The sequence below is a fragment of the Chionomys nivalis genome, chromosome 3, assembly GCF_950005125.1.
Source record: "Chionomys nivalis chromosome 3, mChiNiv1.1, whole genome shotgun sequence".
NCBI classification, from domain to species: domain Eukaryota; kingdom Metazoa; phylum Chordata; class Mammalia; order Rodentia; family Cricetidae; genus Chionomys; species Chionomys nivalis.
The window spans coordinates 76,445,812-76,461,229 of record NC_080088.1 but is presented as its reverse complement, the minus strand read 5'-3'; the positions used below and the strand labels follow the sequence as shown (position 1 = coordinate 76,461,229).

The 15,418-nt window shown below is 44.2% G+C and overlaps 1 protein-coding gene across 1 annotated transcript in view; it reads left to right on the top strand.

Annotated features, from left to right (window-relative positions):
- Positions 1-14,914, top strand: part of Snap29 (synaptosome associated protein 29) — a 32,987-nt gene extending 18,073 nt beyond the window's left edge. The window contains exons 2-5 of the mRNA XM_057764482.1: positions 1,165-1,361; positions 4,960-5,045; positions 10,674-10,772; positions 11,820-14,914. Coding sequence (XP_057620465.1) covers positions 1,165-1,361; positions 4,960-5,045; positions 10,674-10,772; positions 11,820-11,977 — 540 coding nt within the window. The 3' untranslated portion in view covers positions 11,978-14,914. The remainder of the gene's footprint in view (positions 1-1,164; positions 1,362-4,959; positions 5,046-10,673; positions 10,773-11,819) is intronic.
- Positions 14,915-15,418: the final 504 nt, after the last annotated feature.

The following is a 15,418-nucleotide window of genomic DNA, read 5'->3' as shown; positions in this document are numbered from 1 at the left end:
GTGAAGATCTTTTCCCATTCTGTAGGCTGTTATTTTGTCTTGTTGACCATGAGCTTTGCTTTACAGAAGCTTTTCATTTTCTGGAGGCCCCATTTATTAATTGTTTCTCTCAGTGTCTGTGCTCCTGGGGTCATATTTAGGAAGTGGTTCCTTGTGCCAATACGTTCAAGTGTACTTCCCACTTTCTCTTCTATAAGGTTCAGTGTGGCTGGCTTTATGTTGAGGTCTTTGATCCATTTGGACTTGAGTTTTGTGCATGGTGATAGATATGGGTCTATTTTCATTCTTCTACATGTTGATATCCAGTTATGCCAGCACCACTTGTTAAATATGCTTTCTTTTTTCCATTTGATATTTTTTGCTTCTTTATCAAAGATCAGGTGTTTGAAGATGTATGAATTGATATCCATGTCTTCGATTCGGTTCCATTGGTCCTCCTGTCTGTTCTTATGCCAATACCAGGCTGTTTTCAGTATTGTAGCTCTGTAGTAGAGTTTGAAGTCAGGGATTGTGATGCCTCCAGAAGTTCTTTAATTGCACAGGATTTTTTTGGCTATCCTGGGTTTTTTAATTTTCCAAATGAAGTTGAGTACTGTTTTTCCGAGGTCTTTGAAGAATTTTGCTGGGATTTTGATGGGCATTGCGTTGAATAAGTAAAAAATTTTAAACTTCTTTTTAAACAAGGTTTCTCTATGTGGCCTTGACTGGGCTAGAAGTCTGAGGGTGGGGAATGTTACTTTGTTTGCTAATACCTTAGAAAAGAATGGAGGCCACAGCAGCCCTGTAAGAAACCAGACAGAGCATGGCCCTGCCTAGAAGTCACACAAGCGCATCTGTCTCTTTCTCCCAAGTTCCCGAGTTCTGGCATTAAAAGTGTAGGCTACTGTTCCTGGCTATACTGCTTTTTAAGACTGGGTCTCACCTAGCCCAAGCTTGCCTCAAAGTCACTCTATAGCCACATTAAATTAATCCTCCAGTCTCCACCTCCCAACTTGTGTGTGTGTCCATGCCAGGTTGATGCTAAGGATCCAACCAGGATTTTGTGCATGCCAGATAAGCTCTCTACTGGCTGAGCTACATTCATTCCTAGCCCCAGACTTTAATATACTATGATTTTGGAAGTAGGGGGAATGGTGTGATGCTACTGCCTCTTGCCTTCTGCAGGAGCTGGTCCGGCAGCGAGGAGTCCTAGAACACACCGAGAAGATGGTAGACAAGATGGATCAGGATCTGAAGACAAGCCAGAAACATATCAACAGCATTAAGAGTGTGTTTGGAGGATTTATCAACTACTTCAAATCCAAACCAGTAGAGACTCCACCTGAACAGAATGGCAGCATTGCCCCTCAGCCCAGCAGCAGGTGAGTGTGTAGCATCTGCAATCTGAACATGTAAACAGTAGAAACAGGTTCTGTGGAAGAAGCCACGGCAGGCATCCTGGAACTCTGTAGTCACTTGTGAGAAGGGTCTTACCTCGGACATGCTCAAAGAGAAGCTACTCCACTTACCCCCAACTGTGTTCATCTGATTGATGAAATCCTACTCCAGTCATTGTGACTCTAGTCTTAGAAAGTTTAATCAATACAAATGTGACTCATTTACAGAATGTTTCCTTACCAACTTCATCCCAAAAGGCGGACGTAGTGGGGCCTGTGTGTAATCTTGTTGCAGGGACTGAGGCAGAAAGATAGCAAGTTCAAAGCAACCTTAGGCAATTTAGCAAAACCTCGTTTTAGAAAAATACTAATAAGCCAGACGTGGGGGCTGGAGAGATGGCTCAGTGGTTAAGAGCACTACCTGCTCTTCCAAAGGTCCTGAGTTCAATTCCCAGCAACCACATGGTGGCTCACAACCATCCGTAATGAGATCTGGTGCCCTCTTCTGGTCTGCAGGCATTCATGCAGACAGAATGCTGAGAATACTGTACACATAATAAATAAATCTTTAAAAAAAAAAAAAGCCAGATGTGATGGTGCATACTTGTAATCAAAGCAACTCAGGAAGCTAAGGCAAGAAGGCCTAGATTTTAACACCAGCTATGAGACAGGTCCTTAAATAAATGCTAATGAGGTGGGCTCAGCAGGTAAAGGCCCTTGCCGCCAAGCCTGATGACTCGAGTTCAGTCCCTGGGATTTACATGATGGAGAGAGAGAACAAACTTCAACAGCTTTTCCTCTGATCTCTACACTTATATACACACAAAAAATAAATAAATGTAGTTCAGTATACCATATATACGTACAACATATACATGTATGGGCTAGGGATGTGGTATATTGGTAGAAGACTTGCATAGCATGTGTAAAGTCCTAGATTCCATACCACCACCACCACCACCACCACCACCACCACCACCACCACCACCACCACAGAAAAAGGATCACAGATATGAGTAATGTAAAAAAATCTTCTTATCCGTCTTCTCTGTATCTAATCTAATCTATCTATTAATTTCTACTTTAAAATTATAGATTGTTTACCTCAAATTTTTTGGGAGGAAATATAGTGAAGTCATCCTTCAGGACTTGACAGGCTTTGGCACTGCCTGTTCAGAAATAAAAGGCAGGACTTGAGAGATGGCTCAGCAGTGGAGCACTGTGTTTTCGCAGAGGACCTGGGTTCAATTGCCAGCCCCATGTGGTGGCTCTCAGCCATGCATAAAACAGTCCCAGGGAATTTGATGTCCTCTTTTGACCTCAGAGCACAAACATGGTGTCCAGACGTGCATGCAGGCAAACACTCACGTATATAAAATCATCTTTAAAAATAAAAGAGAAAAGAATTGGGTATTTGTTAAAAACTGATGCCACTATTCATGCTTCAGGTCATTTTTGTTCTATGTTGTTTTGTTTTAAAGTGTTTTTGTTTTTGTTTGGTTTGGCTTGGTTTGGTTTGGTTTTAGTTTTGTGCGTGTTGTGAAGAGGGGAATCAGCCATGTGCAGAACACTTGCAGGAATTTATTCTCTTCTTCCTCCCTGTGGGTCCTAAAGATTGGACTCATGTTGTTTCATTTAGTGACAAACCTTCACCTGCTGAGCCTTCTCTCACAAGCCTTTGTTTTGTCTTACTTTTTGAGAAATAAGTAACAGGTAACCAAGGCTGGTCTTGAAATCACCATTTAACTGAACATGACCTCGGATTCCTGATCCTCCTGATGTCATCTCCCAAATTCTGGGAGGATAGTCTTGCACCTCCACACACAGTTTGAAATACTGTTTTACTAGTAAAGTCTGGATATATAAGGATTGGGATGTAGCTCCATTAGCAGAGTGCTTGCCTGGCATTGGAAGCCCTGGGCTAAATCTCCATTTCCATAGGGCTTCAGAGACAGGCAGTGGGATACCCTGTAGTGGGCACTGTTTTCTCACTCCGCATGGTCTTCAGCCAGTCTCTGAGCACTTGCAGTTCTCTGACTGCTGGCAGCTTAGTCAGAAGCTTCTGCAACACTGGTGATGATGGGACATTTGCAGCAAGTGCTTTTGCCAGGTGGCCCTCACCCATGATTGTTTTGAGCTAGTAACTCTCCCCAGAGCTGTACTTCTTCACAGCAGACTTCCTAAGCAGCTTCAGATAATTTGGAAAGCCAGCTCTAGACCTTTGGCAAGCTTCTGCCCCTTCTTTTCCAAAGCTGTTCTCACTGTTGGGGTCACTTAGCTCTTGTGGTAGAAGAAGATGAACCACCTGAGGAAGAGTCCCCCATGCCACAGTGATGGTATTGGTCCAGCTCGCTCACTCACTCTCTCTCTCTCTCTCTCTCTCTGTCTCTCTCTCTCTCTCTCTGCCACTACCTCCTGCAAATTCTTTTGAGGGCTGGGTGAGTTAGAGTCTCATGTAGCCCTAGTTGGCCTTAAACTGATAATTTAGCCAAGGCCAGCTTTGAATTCTTTGCCCTTCTACCTCCATCTCTAAGTGCCAAGAATACAAGGATGTGCCACCACTACGAGAAGGAATTACAGATATCTGTGAGCCACCATGTGGGTGCTGGGAACTGAACTCAGGTCCTCTGCAAGAGAAACAAGTGCAGGCTGGAGAGATGGCTCAGCAGTTAAAAGCACTGACTGCTCTTCCAGAAGACCCAGGTTCAATTTCCAGCATCCACATGGCAGCTTGCAGCTGTCTATAACTACAGTTCCAGGGGCCCTGACACACTAATGCACATATGATAAAAATTTTTTTAAAGACCCTATTTTGTGTATGTGTTTTTAATTAAGTTTTTTGTTTTGTTTGTTTTGAATTTGTGCCTGTGTGTGTGTCTTGTGTGTGGATACCCACAGAAGTCATAATAGTGTTAGATCCCATGGAGCTGGAGTTACAGATGGTTGTAAGCTTCCCAATGTGTGTGCTTAAATCTGAACTTGACATCCTCTGGACGAGAAGCAAGTGCTTTTAACTGCTGAGCCATCTCTCCAGCCCTGCCACTCTGGGTTTGTTTATTGTTTTTGTTTTTTGAAGACTTAAATTTCTAAGTTGATTTACCTGTCATTCAGGTCATATTTAAAAGCCATTCTTTGTTTAGGTTAAAAGTGAGTGAAAGATTTTTATGTTATTATCACAATAAAAGAAATGTGGGGCCAGGTGAGGTGTAATCTCAGAACTTGGAAGGTGGATGCAGAAAGATCAGGAAGTTAAGGTGATCTTCAACAGCTACATGTTGAGGTTGAGGCTAGCCTGGACTACACTAAAAAAAGGAAAATAGATCATAGGTCATAATTTACTGATCCTTCATCAAAGGCACCCACTTGGTCTGTTCATGGACTTTTCATCCACCTGACCCAGGACTTCCTGTCCTGAATAAGGTATTCCTCAGCCCACTGTGTGGCTCCAGAGTGGATAGCAAAGGGAAACCTTGGATATGTGACACAAAGGTGTGATGGAAAAGATAGGCAACCCTGCTGTGCACACTCGCACAGAGGTAACATTGTCATGTGTTTTCCTTTCATGTTTTCTTTCCATCTGAAGATTGAAAGAAGCCATAAATACAAGTAGAGAACAGGAAAGCAAGTACCAAGCCAGCCACCCAAACCTCAGAAGACTGCATGATGAAGGTGAGTGAGTATGTGTGTGAGAACTTGGGTAGGTCCTTGTGGGGTGGGTCTCTGTTGGCCCTGGAGTACCAGTGTGGGGACAGCTGTCTCCACAGTACCACATGCTAGGTGATGACATCAGGGACACAAGGTGATCTGGGGATCCAGAGGTATGTGTTACGGTGGAGTTCCCTCCCTACCTCGCTCCCCTATGGAGTTTGGTTAAGGAAGTGGGAACCTGTATCCCATTGAACATGAACCATCTACTGGTGTAGCTCTGAGAAATTCTAGTATTAAAAAGCCAACTGTAAAGCTAGTTATGACTGAACACACCTATAATCTCAGCCCTTGGGAGGTAAAGGTGGGCCAATCAGGATGTTGAACTTGAGGCTAGCCTGGGATATATGAAACTCTGCCTCAACAAACAAAACAAGAAGGAACCCCCCCCCCAAAAAAAAACTTATTTGTAGGAATAATCCTTGTTGTAAATAAAATGGCCCTTAGAGGTGTTTTCCTCCACCCAGGGTTCATGAGTATGTTAAGAGCGAAAGAATATGGTTTTGTATGTAACTAGAGTGGCTAATCAGATGGCCTCTTGAAATAAGAGAATTTATTCTGGGGTGTCATGTTGGGTCCATTTTCAGCATGTGGGTCTTTCACAGTTGGAAAATAAGCCTGGTATAGTGGCTTATGCGTGTAGTCCCAGCACTCAGGAAGTGAAGGAAGGGATATTGTGAGTTTGAGTTTGGGGTCATTCTAGATTATATAGCCAGACTCTCAGAAAACCAAAAACAACAAATGAAAATGCCAGGTGCTTTGGTCAGAGTTCTCTAGAGGAACAAGACCAGAGGGATGAGAGTACACGTGTGCACGTGTGTCAGAATTTAATGAATCAGTTCAACATAGTAACAACAGCAGAATCACACCTGAGAGCTGAGACACCCCATAGTTGCTCAGTCCTTGAAGCTGACACCTTCAGCAGTGGGAGGAGTCCTACCACAGATATCTCTTACTGGGAGTGGCCCACCAGTGCTTACTCCGTCAGTAATCCCAATCTAGTGACCGAAGCCTGGAAGAGTCCTGCAGAACCTCTGGTCCCACATCTAAAACAAAAGCTTGGTAACACTGGTTCTACTCTCAGGAAGGGTTCAATAGCCCAGCAACAGAGCAGATCAACTTTATCTGGGCTCCTAGTGGGTGCCCCCAGAGTCTGCCCACGTCAGTCAAGGTGGTCAGGACAGGTCTTCAGGTGAGGCTCCCTATGCACATGATTCTAATTTCTGGCAAGATGGCATTAAAACCAGCCAACTAACCAACCAGACGTGAGAGGTGGAGGCCTGAGGATCAGGTGCTCAAGGCCATCTTTGATTACCTAGATAGTTCAAGGCCAGCTTGAGATACAGGAGACCATCTCAGATAAGACAAGGCTAAAAATAAAATTTAAAGATAAAGAGAGGGACTAGGGAGATGGCTCAGTGGAAAAGAGAGCTTGCTGTGAAAGCCAGAGGACCAAGGTTCAAATCACCAGCCCTCATTTAAATGCCACTCTGTGTGTACCTGTAATCCTAGCATTGCAGGGCAGAGACGGGTGGATCCTAGTGGCTGGCTGGCTTGTCTAGCCAAGATGATGAGCTTCAGGCTTTATTAGAGACTCTGGCTTAGAAACAAAGGCAGATGTTGTAGTAAACGTTTTTGTTGCTGTGATAGAACACCAAGACGAGGAAGGCAACTTAGAAAGAGAGCTTTTGGTTGGGCTTATGATTCTAGAGGTTAGAGTTCATAATGGGAGCAGGAGCAGTTGAGAGCCCACATTTTGAACACAAACAGGGAGCAGAGAGCACTAGGGATGGTAGGAAGCTTTTGAAGCCTCACAACCTGCCCTACATGGCACGCCTCCTCCAAAAGGCCACACCTACTAATACTCCTCAAACAGTTCCATCAAGTAGAAACCAAGTATTCAAACTTGAACCTATGGAGGCCATTTTCATTCAAACCACTACTGTGGAGAACAGGAGAGGAAGACACTCTGTTCTCTGGCTTCCACAGGACTCTGCATGGGCACTTGCACACATAAGTGTGCATATACACCACACATGCAGAAATAAAAATAAATCAGAAGCCAGGCGGTGGTGGTGCACGCCTTTAATCCCAGCACTTGGGAGGCAGAGGCAGGCGGATCTCTGTGAGTTCGAGACCAGCCTGGTCTACAAGAGCTAGTTCCAGGACAGGAACCAAAAGCTACGGAGAAACTCTGTCTCGAAAAACCAAAAAATAAATAAATAAATAAATAAATCAGAGACCTGGTGTCTGCACATGGTGGATACACTTATAGTTAGTCCCAGGCCTCAGGAGACAGAAGTGGGAAGATTGGTGAACCTTTGAGTCCAACCTGCGCTACTGAGTGAGTACAGGAAAACACTGGGAGACTTTGTCTTAAACAAAAGAACAGAGAGGCCTGAGGGAGGAAGAGTCAGAAGTCAAGACAGAAAGAAAGACATAGTTTATTCTGGGAAGGCACAGATCGTGGGAGAAAGAGAAAACTGTACAAGGACCGAGGAAAACCACTTCCACGTCTTATCCTGAAGAAGAAGAGAGATCCTACATCTAAAGACAATCTGAGGGCATCAAAGGCAGTTTTCATCTGTAGGGTACATGCTAAGAGAGTGAAAGGAAATGAGCATTAGAGAGAGAGACGGGCTTCAGTAGTTTGGAGCTAGAAGAAACACAGTCAGTCCCTCTGTACCAGAAGTTCTCTATCTTTAAAATCAACCAACTGGAGACATAAGATGTTAAGAAAACAACAAACGAAAAAGAAATCATAGCCCAGTATAGTGGCGGCCAAGCACTTGGAAGAGAAGTAGGAGGGAGAAGCACTCCAGTGAACATGTGCAAGATGTTGATTCTTGCCGTTAGTTCCTAAACATTATAACAGCCATTTACAAAGCATTTATTCTGCATTAAGTGTTAGCACATGAAAGGTATGCTTAAGCTGTATGTATTACACAAGGAATTTGGGCATCCCCATGTTTCAGCATCTCAGGAGGATCTTGGAACATATCACACAAGATAGTCAGGGGGGCAACTGGTGCTAAACCTAAAAGGAGACATCTCCCCCACAGAGAAACTGGTGGCTGGAGATGGTAATTTACACCATAATCCTACCTACTTGGGAGACTGAGGCAACAGGATTGCCATGAATTCAAATCCCGACTGCAACACAGTGGGAAACTCTGTCTCGAAAAGAAAAGGTCAAGTGTGGTAGTACACAACTGTAACCCAGTACCTGGGGTGAAGGCAACTAGATAGTTCAAGGCCAGCCTGAGCTACCCAAGACCCCATCTCAAAAGAGGAGAGAGGATGTTTCTATAGATGTTTAAGAATTCCTTTTTCTTTTTTCTTTTCTTTCTTTTTTTTATTTTAATTTTTTGGGTTTTTTTTTCCTAAATTTTATTTTTAAAACAATCTGATTTTATATACCAATCCCAGTTCCCTCTCCCTCCCATCCTCCTACTCCTCCCACCTTCTCCCTTCCCCATCCCTATCCACTCCTGAGAAAGGGTGAAGCCTCCCATGGGGAGTCAACAAAGTCCGTCATATCACTTGAGGCAGGACCAAGGGCTATAAAATGCCAGTTCATGCACTAGGAATAAATACTGTTTCATTGGTGGTGGTCCCACCAACTGCCCATGTCACACCACTGTTGCCCTCATTCAAGGACGTAGTTCAGTCTTATGCTGTTTCCTCAGCTGTCAGTCTGGGGTCAGTGAGCTCCCACTACCTCAAGTTACCTGTTTCTGTGGATATCCCCTTCATGGTCTTGACCCCTTTGCTCATAATGTTGCTCCTCCCTCTCTATGACTGGACTCAAGGAGTTTGGCCCAGTGCTCAGCTGTGGATCTCTGCCTCTGCTTCCATTAGTTACTGGATGAAGGTTCTATGACAATTAAGGTAGTCTTCAGTTTAGTTACAGGGGAAGGGCAGTTTAGGTACACTATCTACTATTGCTTAGATTCTTAGCTGGGGTCATCTTTGTGGTTTCCTGGGCGTTTGTTTCCCTAGTGCCTGGTTTCTTGCTAACCCCATAATGACTCCTGTTGTAGGAGGCTGCTTGTGTGTTCCCAGCTGCTCAGCTTTGAAATAACCACACAGAAACTGTATTAATGAAATCACTGCTTGGTCTATTAGCTTATACATATTTCTAGCTCACTCTTATCTCTGAAATTAACCCATTTTCTATTATTCTATATTTTATCACGAGGTTCATGGCCTATTGACAAGGTTCCAACAGTGGCTCCATGGCTTCACCTTGACTCCACCTACTCTCTCTGTATATATCTCTTCCAGCCTGGCTATTTCCTCTTAAGCCATTGGCCGAAAGCAGCTTCTTTATTCATTAACCAATAAAAGCAATACATATACAGAAGGATTTCCCACACCAGGTTTCCTCTATCAAGGTATCTCTTTCCTTGCTCTCCCTCTCTGTGGTTTTGGTTTTTTGAGACAGGGGTTCTCTGTAGCCCTGGCTGCCATGCAACTTACTATGTAGATCAGGCTGATTTAGAGATTTGCCTGCCTCTGCCTCCCAAGTGCTGGGATTAAAGATGTGTACCACCATGGCCCAGCTAGTTTGATATTTTTTAAAGCATATTCATTTTTGCTTGCCTGCTCGGGGGCAGGCAATAAATAAATAGTCAATCTTAAGCTTAATTTTGTAACCTAACTCCATTTCCTTTTGTCTCTTTGAGATCATCTTACTATAGAGCTCTGGCTGGCTTTGAACTCGTGATTTTGCTGCCTCAGCCTCCCAAATGTTGGGGTTTCGGCTGCAAACCACCACTCCAAGCAACAGTTTGATCTTTGCTTTGTTTCGTGTCTTGTATGGTTTGATGGTTTTACGTTGTTTCTTTTGAGACTGAGTCTCATTTAGCCCAGTCTGGCCTCGAATTTATTAATATTCTGACCGTCTTGTTCCAAGTGCTAGATTACAAGCATGCACACATAGTTTAACAACTTTGATTTTAAACCATCTGTGCTAGCTCTGCCAGAAGTAGTAGCATCACCTGTAGTCCCGGCTATTACAGGAATAACTTGAGCACAAGGGTTTGAGGTCAGCTTGTGCAACATAGTGAGGCCCTGTCTCAAAAGCACACATAACTAAGCTCACATACAAGCTCACAAAATTAAGAGGTAGACGGGTTCATGGAATACCTCTGCTGTAGAGTGCTTGCCTAGCATGCACGGGGCCCTGATTCCAATCCTCAGCATAAAGAAACAAAACAACCTGTGTCCCAGAGCTTGCCTGTGAGCTTGTAGCTCTGCATTGACAGTTCCCTGTTGTATTGTTACATACATGCCTTTTTCCATATCTCACCTGGTGACTTGTAAGTTGAGAGTCATCAATCTGATAATGTTGAGGGACTGGCTGGAGTACAGACTTGACTTCTCCAGCCTGTAGCCCTGTCCCATTCCCCCTCCTGTCTCTCTGCATGGCCTCAAAGTCAGCCACCTCCTTCCTCCCACCCTTTTCATTCTTTCCTGGTATGAGTGATCCCTGGGGACAGATTCCTAGGACTTCGGAAAAGAATGGGCCAATTTCACAGAAGAGCAACCTTCAGTGAACTGTCCCTCTGGTGTTTCTTTCTGGACTAGACCCCATCCCCAAAGAGCCCGCTTCTGCTGTGACTACTGATGTTTACCCAAAGAACTCGAGCCTTCGTGCCTATCACCAGAAGATCGACAGCAACCTAGGTAAGTCTGGGAACTACACAGCCTCCATACAGCTTATGCTGGGCACAGCCTGGGTGCCCAGCCACATCCTTGCTTCCTCCCCATGTCACAGCCCACACAGTCATGTCCATCTTACTGCCCTGCTCTCTCGGGAACCCGTCCGCTTCTCTCCATTTCCTGCTGTCCGTCAACCAAGTCATCCTTACCACTTAGTTGACTCCTGACCAGACCCAGGCATCTCTGGGGCTTATATCCTGTATCCAGGATAAAGCCTCATGGCTTACGTGGGTGCAAAGCATCTGAACTCAGATCTTCATGCTTGTTCAGCAAGTGCTCACACCAGAGGCGTGTCCCACAACCTACCAGGCTGTTTTAGCTCAGCCTTTTTTTCCTGTCCTTACTGTCCTCAAACCCAAGAAGCTTCATGAGGCCTGGGTGAATACCCATTAAACTTTTACTTTCCAGGAAACACAAGGTCACAAAGACCTCAAGAAGCTTAGTGGCAAACCCCTGTAATCCCAGCAATTGTGGCTACGATAGGATTGCAAATCCTGGGCCAACCTGGAAAATGAGTGAGATCCTGTCTCAAAATGAAAAATATAAGGAAACTGAGGGTGTGACTCAGTATCAGAGTGCTTCCCAGCACATGCAAGGCCCTAGGTTTGTTCTCCAGCACTATGGAGGAAGATGCTGTTTGTGGTAGTGGCCCTATGATCTTCTCAGGCAGCAGAAGCAGGGAAGTCACTGTGACTTCAAGGACAGCATGGATTGATAGTGAGTTTCAGGCCACCCAGAGCTGTCTATCAAGACTATGCTAAAACACACACATATAAACAACATACTAACTGTGGTTGTCTGGGGAGAGGAGGTAGGTGGTAGCTTCTACTTAGGTTAACCACATAGTACTATGTAGTAAGAAGATTTCTCTTCATGTCTGTGTGTTTTGAGACATTTGCTACAAGCTGTGACAGTCTCTTAGACAGGACTCTGGAGTCCAGATGCCACAGCATCCAGAGGGGCAGGAAGCACCTGTAGATACTATGACTGCCTGTCACTTCCTTTTCACAGATGAGCTGTCCATGGGACTGGGCCGACTCAAGAACATAGCCTTAGGAATGCAGACGGAAATTGAGGAGCAGGACGACATTCTTGACCGGCTTACAACCAAAGTGGACAAGTTAGATATCAATATAAAAAGCACAGAAAAAAAAGTTCGGCAACTCTAAAGAAACTGAAAAAGGAATTCTACTCAGTTGTGATGAAAAGATTCAAAAGCCTCTTTTAAACTCCTAAGGAATGTTGTTGATTACACAGTATGTAATTTAACATGTGTGTTCAAATGTGGGTCTTAAGAAATTTTAGTTTCAATGGGAAAAAATAACGTGTGTTCCACATTTTGGTAAGATCAACACCTCTGAAGTTCTGTGAGCTGTCTGCTGAGTTGTAGTCTTAATACGGCAGACTAATTGTGAACTTGAGCCTTGGACTGCTGTGCTGGGAGGGGAAGAAACCTGCATTTCTCCTTTAGTGAGTGTGTGCACAGATGTGGGTAGAATGTCAGCCTCAGAACGGCTGTGTTTCTCACTCCAAGGCCTTAATGTGAATTCAGATGTGAAGGAACCCTGGGCTGGTGACAGAAGGAAGGGTCCTTCCACACCTCTACATGTCAGTCATTGTGGACATGCCTACACACACACTGAGCACACTGTAGCCCTCTCTCCCTGAAAACGACCCATGTTAGATCCAGAAATGGCCTCTGTTCTTGTCCTGTATTTGAGTAGAAGGATTCAGACAGAACTGCTGGAGTTGACACTTGCAAGTGTGTGGATATCGGATGAGCCCTTCTTCCCCACCTACTGCCGTCTCATATTTTCCATCTCTGGTGGGGACAGATTCTCTCCACGGCTCAAGGCCATCCAGATAGTTGATTGGGGAGGGAACCCATGTGGAGTTGGTGGGCCTGAGTATCACACAAACAAAAACCTTTCCACTGAGCCCTCTGCCTATGGGAATAATACCAAGGCAGTGTTTATGTGGTGCCTGATGTCTCCTTATCCACCTGGGACCTCCACCCAGCCTATGTGTTTCTACAAAGTACCCACCTAGTTTGAGGACTTAGACCCACAAATGATACTAACCTTCTGTAAGACAACTTGACCAAGAAAAAGCCCGGGTACAATTTTAGCAGCTAGGCATGTTCATTCCCTTCATCTTCCAAATGAAAATATTTAGAAGCATTAATTAAAATTGATTTCTAGAACAATTTTTCCTTGTGTTGGTACTTCCAATAAAATCACTGAAGTCATAGAGTACTTGACTATCTTAAAATCAAATTCACATATTTTGAAGATGGTAAATGGGTCTTTTTTTAATAGTAAGGTAAAAACTAAAATGTCAGTACCGTTTTGCCTTAAAAGATGGCTTGTGTACCATGTTGGGACCCTTCCTTTAACATCTGGAGTCTACAGTATCATAAGCAAAGCAAACATCCGGGCTGTGGGGGTGGCCCAGTGGTTAAGTACCTGCTCTCCTCTCTCAGGGCCCAGGGTTGATCTCTACCACTAGGGCAAGAAACTGAAAATGGTAACAACATGATTACTGATCATGTAGCGACTTGTACACACTCCTGTCACAAAATACCCAGCCTTTCTGACAATACAGAGTCAGAGAGACACCATGTAGCTGCCAGAGACAGACGCTGGAACATTACCCAGTAAGCCACAGCCTCGTGGCAATACACAGATTAATGGAGATGGGTTAGTTTAAGATATGAGTTAGCCAGAAATATGCTAGAGTCATTGGCCAAGCAGTGTTTTAAGTAATATAGTTTCTGTGTGATTATTTTGGGTCTGAACTGCTGGGCTGCTGGGAAACAAACAAATGGCCACTTGCCACAGACAAAAAGGAGTGCCAATGTCCATCTGTCCCTAGATCTGAAGATATGATTGTGGTGGACCTTTGTGAGCTCAAGGCCAGCCAGGACTATATACCAAGACCCTGTCTCAAGCAATATAGAGAAACCAATTCATATATATTTCTACTCGTGATTGTTTTCAGCTTTTCTGTTTTTGTTTTTTATTTTTCTAAGACAGGGTTTCTCTGTAGTTTTTGGACCCTGTCCTGGAACTCGCTCTTGTAGACCACGCTGCCCTTGAACGCAGAGAGATCTGCCTGCATCTGCCTTCTGTGTTCTGGGATGGGATTAAAGGTTGTGACACCACCACTGGCTGTTTTCAGCTTTTCTATAAAACCTTCCATGTGTCATAACTATCGCTTTTTATCAGCCGTACCCTTGTAGAGTTAATCACCTGAGAGCACCTTCCCTTAGCAGCCGAGTGTCCGTGGTCAGTGGACTTGAGGCAAAGGAGCATTTGATGCTTCTTCCTTCGTTTTGTTAAATTAATGATTCCAATCTGTCTCCTTTCCCAATCTTTTTAACTCCGTGAGTGTGAAACCTGTCTTCCTTCTAATGTTTAGCATCTAAACCATTAGAGGGCCTCGAGCATTTTGTTCTGTTCTTCAGACTCATGCTGTGGTCTACTGAAATTGTCCCTTGGCCAGCTGGAGACTGCTGGTACCGTTAAAGGATCTAAGGAGGGTCCAGAGTCCTTATCACATGATAATTGTGACCAGATCTGCTGGCTGACAGCTGGAATCACAGCACTTAGGAAGCAGGAGGATTGCTGTGAGTTTGAGGTTCAGGATGAGATCTTTTCTCAACAGAATTCATGGCTGTGGTGGGGAGAGGAAGGAGTCATCCCTGCACGCTGGCCTAGGAAGTTAGTGGCAGTGGAGTGAAATGGGCTTCCAATGTCACAGAGCAGGCCAGTGAACATACCCTTGACATGTGAGGTCTGCAAGACAGACTGACACAAACTGTCTTAAAAAAGGTGACATTTGTAACTTTAGGTCAGCTATATGCTAAGCGTGCTACTAAAATAAGTCCATTCTCCTTCCTTCTATCACGCAGTGACCTGGAACCTAGCTACACTAGAGTGACCTCATGAATTGTTTCTCCTCATTCTGTAGGAGAAGCCTGAAGTTCATTCATGTAATAACTAAAAAAAGATAGTGGTGCGTTTTAATTTCTCTTTCTCCTTATAAATAAATGTGTGATTTTAAGTGTATAATGTATCATTTAGTAAACATTTTCTAATTTGCCTGAATAAGCCTTTTTCTTCAGGTGTGTGTGTGTGTGTGTGTGTATGTGTGTGTGTGTTAGAGAGAGAAAGGGGGGGTGTCAGAGGTGACCCTCAGGTGGTGTTTCTTAAGCACTGTCCACCTTGCCTCTCACTGGCCTGAAATTCAACAGCAAACAAAAGCAAAAAGCCACCTTTTTCTTCTTCCTTGTGCTGGGATTTCAAGCACACGCCACCATAGTCAGCTTTCTTGTATGGTCCATGAGATTCAGGGATGAGATAGTTTGGGTCACCAAGCTTGCTTTGCAAAGACTTTACCAAAAGAGCTATCCATCTTCCAACCCTCTGTACAAATTTTTGGTTTGGTTTTTGTTTGTTTGGGGGGTTTTGTTTTTATTTTTTTTTATTATTTTTTATTTTTTTCGAGACAGGGTTTGTCTGTAGCTTTGGTGCCCATCCCGGAACTAGCTCTTGTAGACCAGGCTGGCTTCGAACTCCCAGACATCCGCCTGCCTCTGCTTCTTGAGC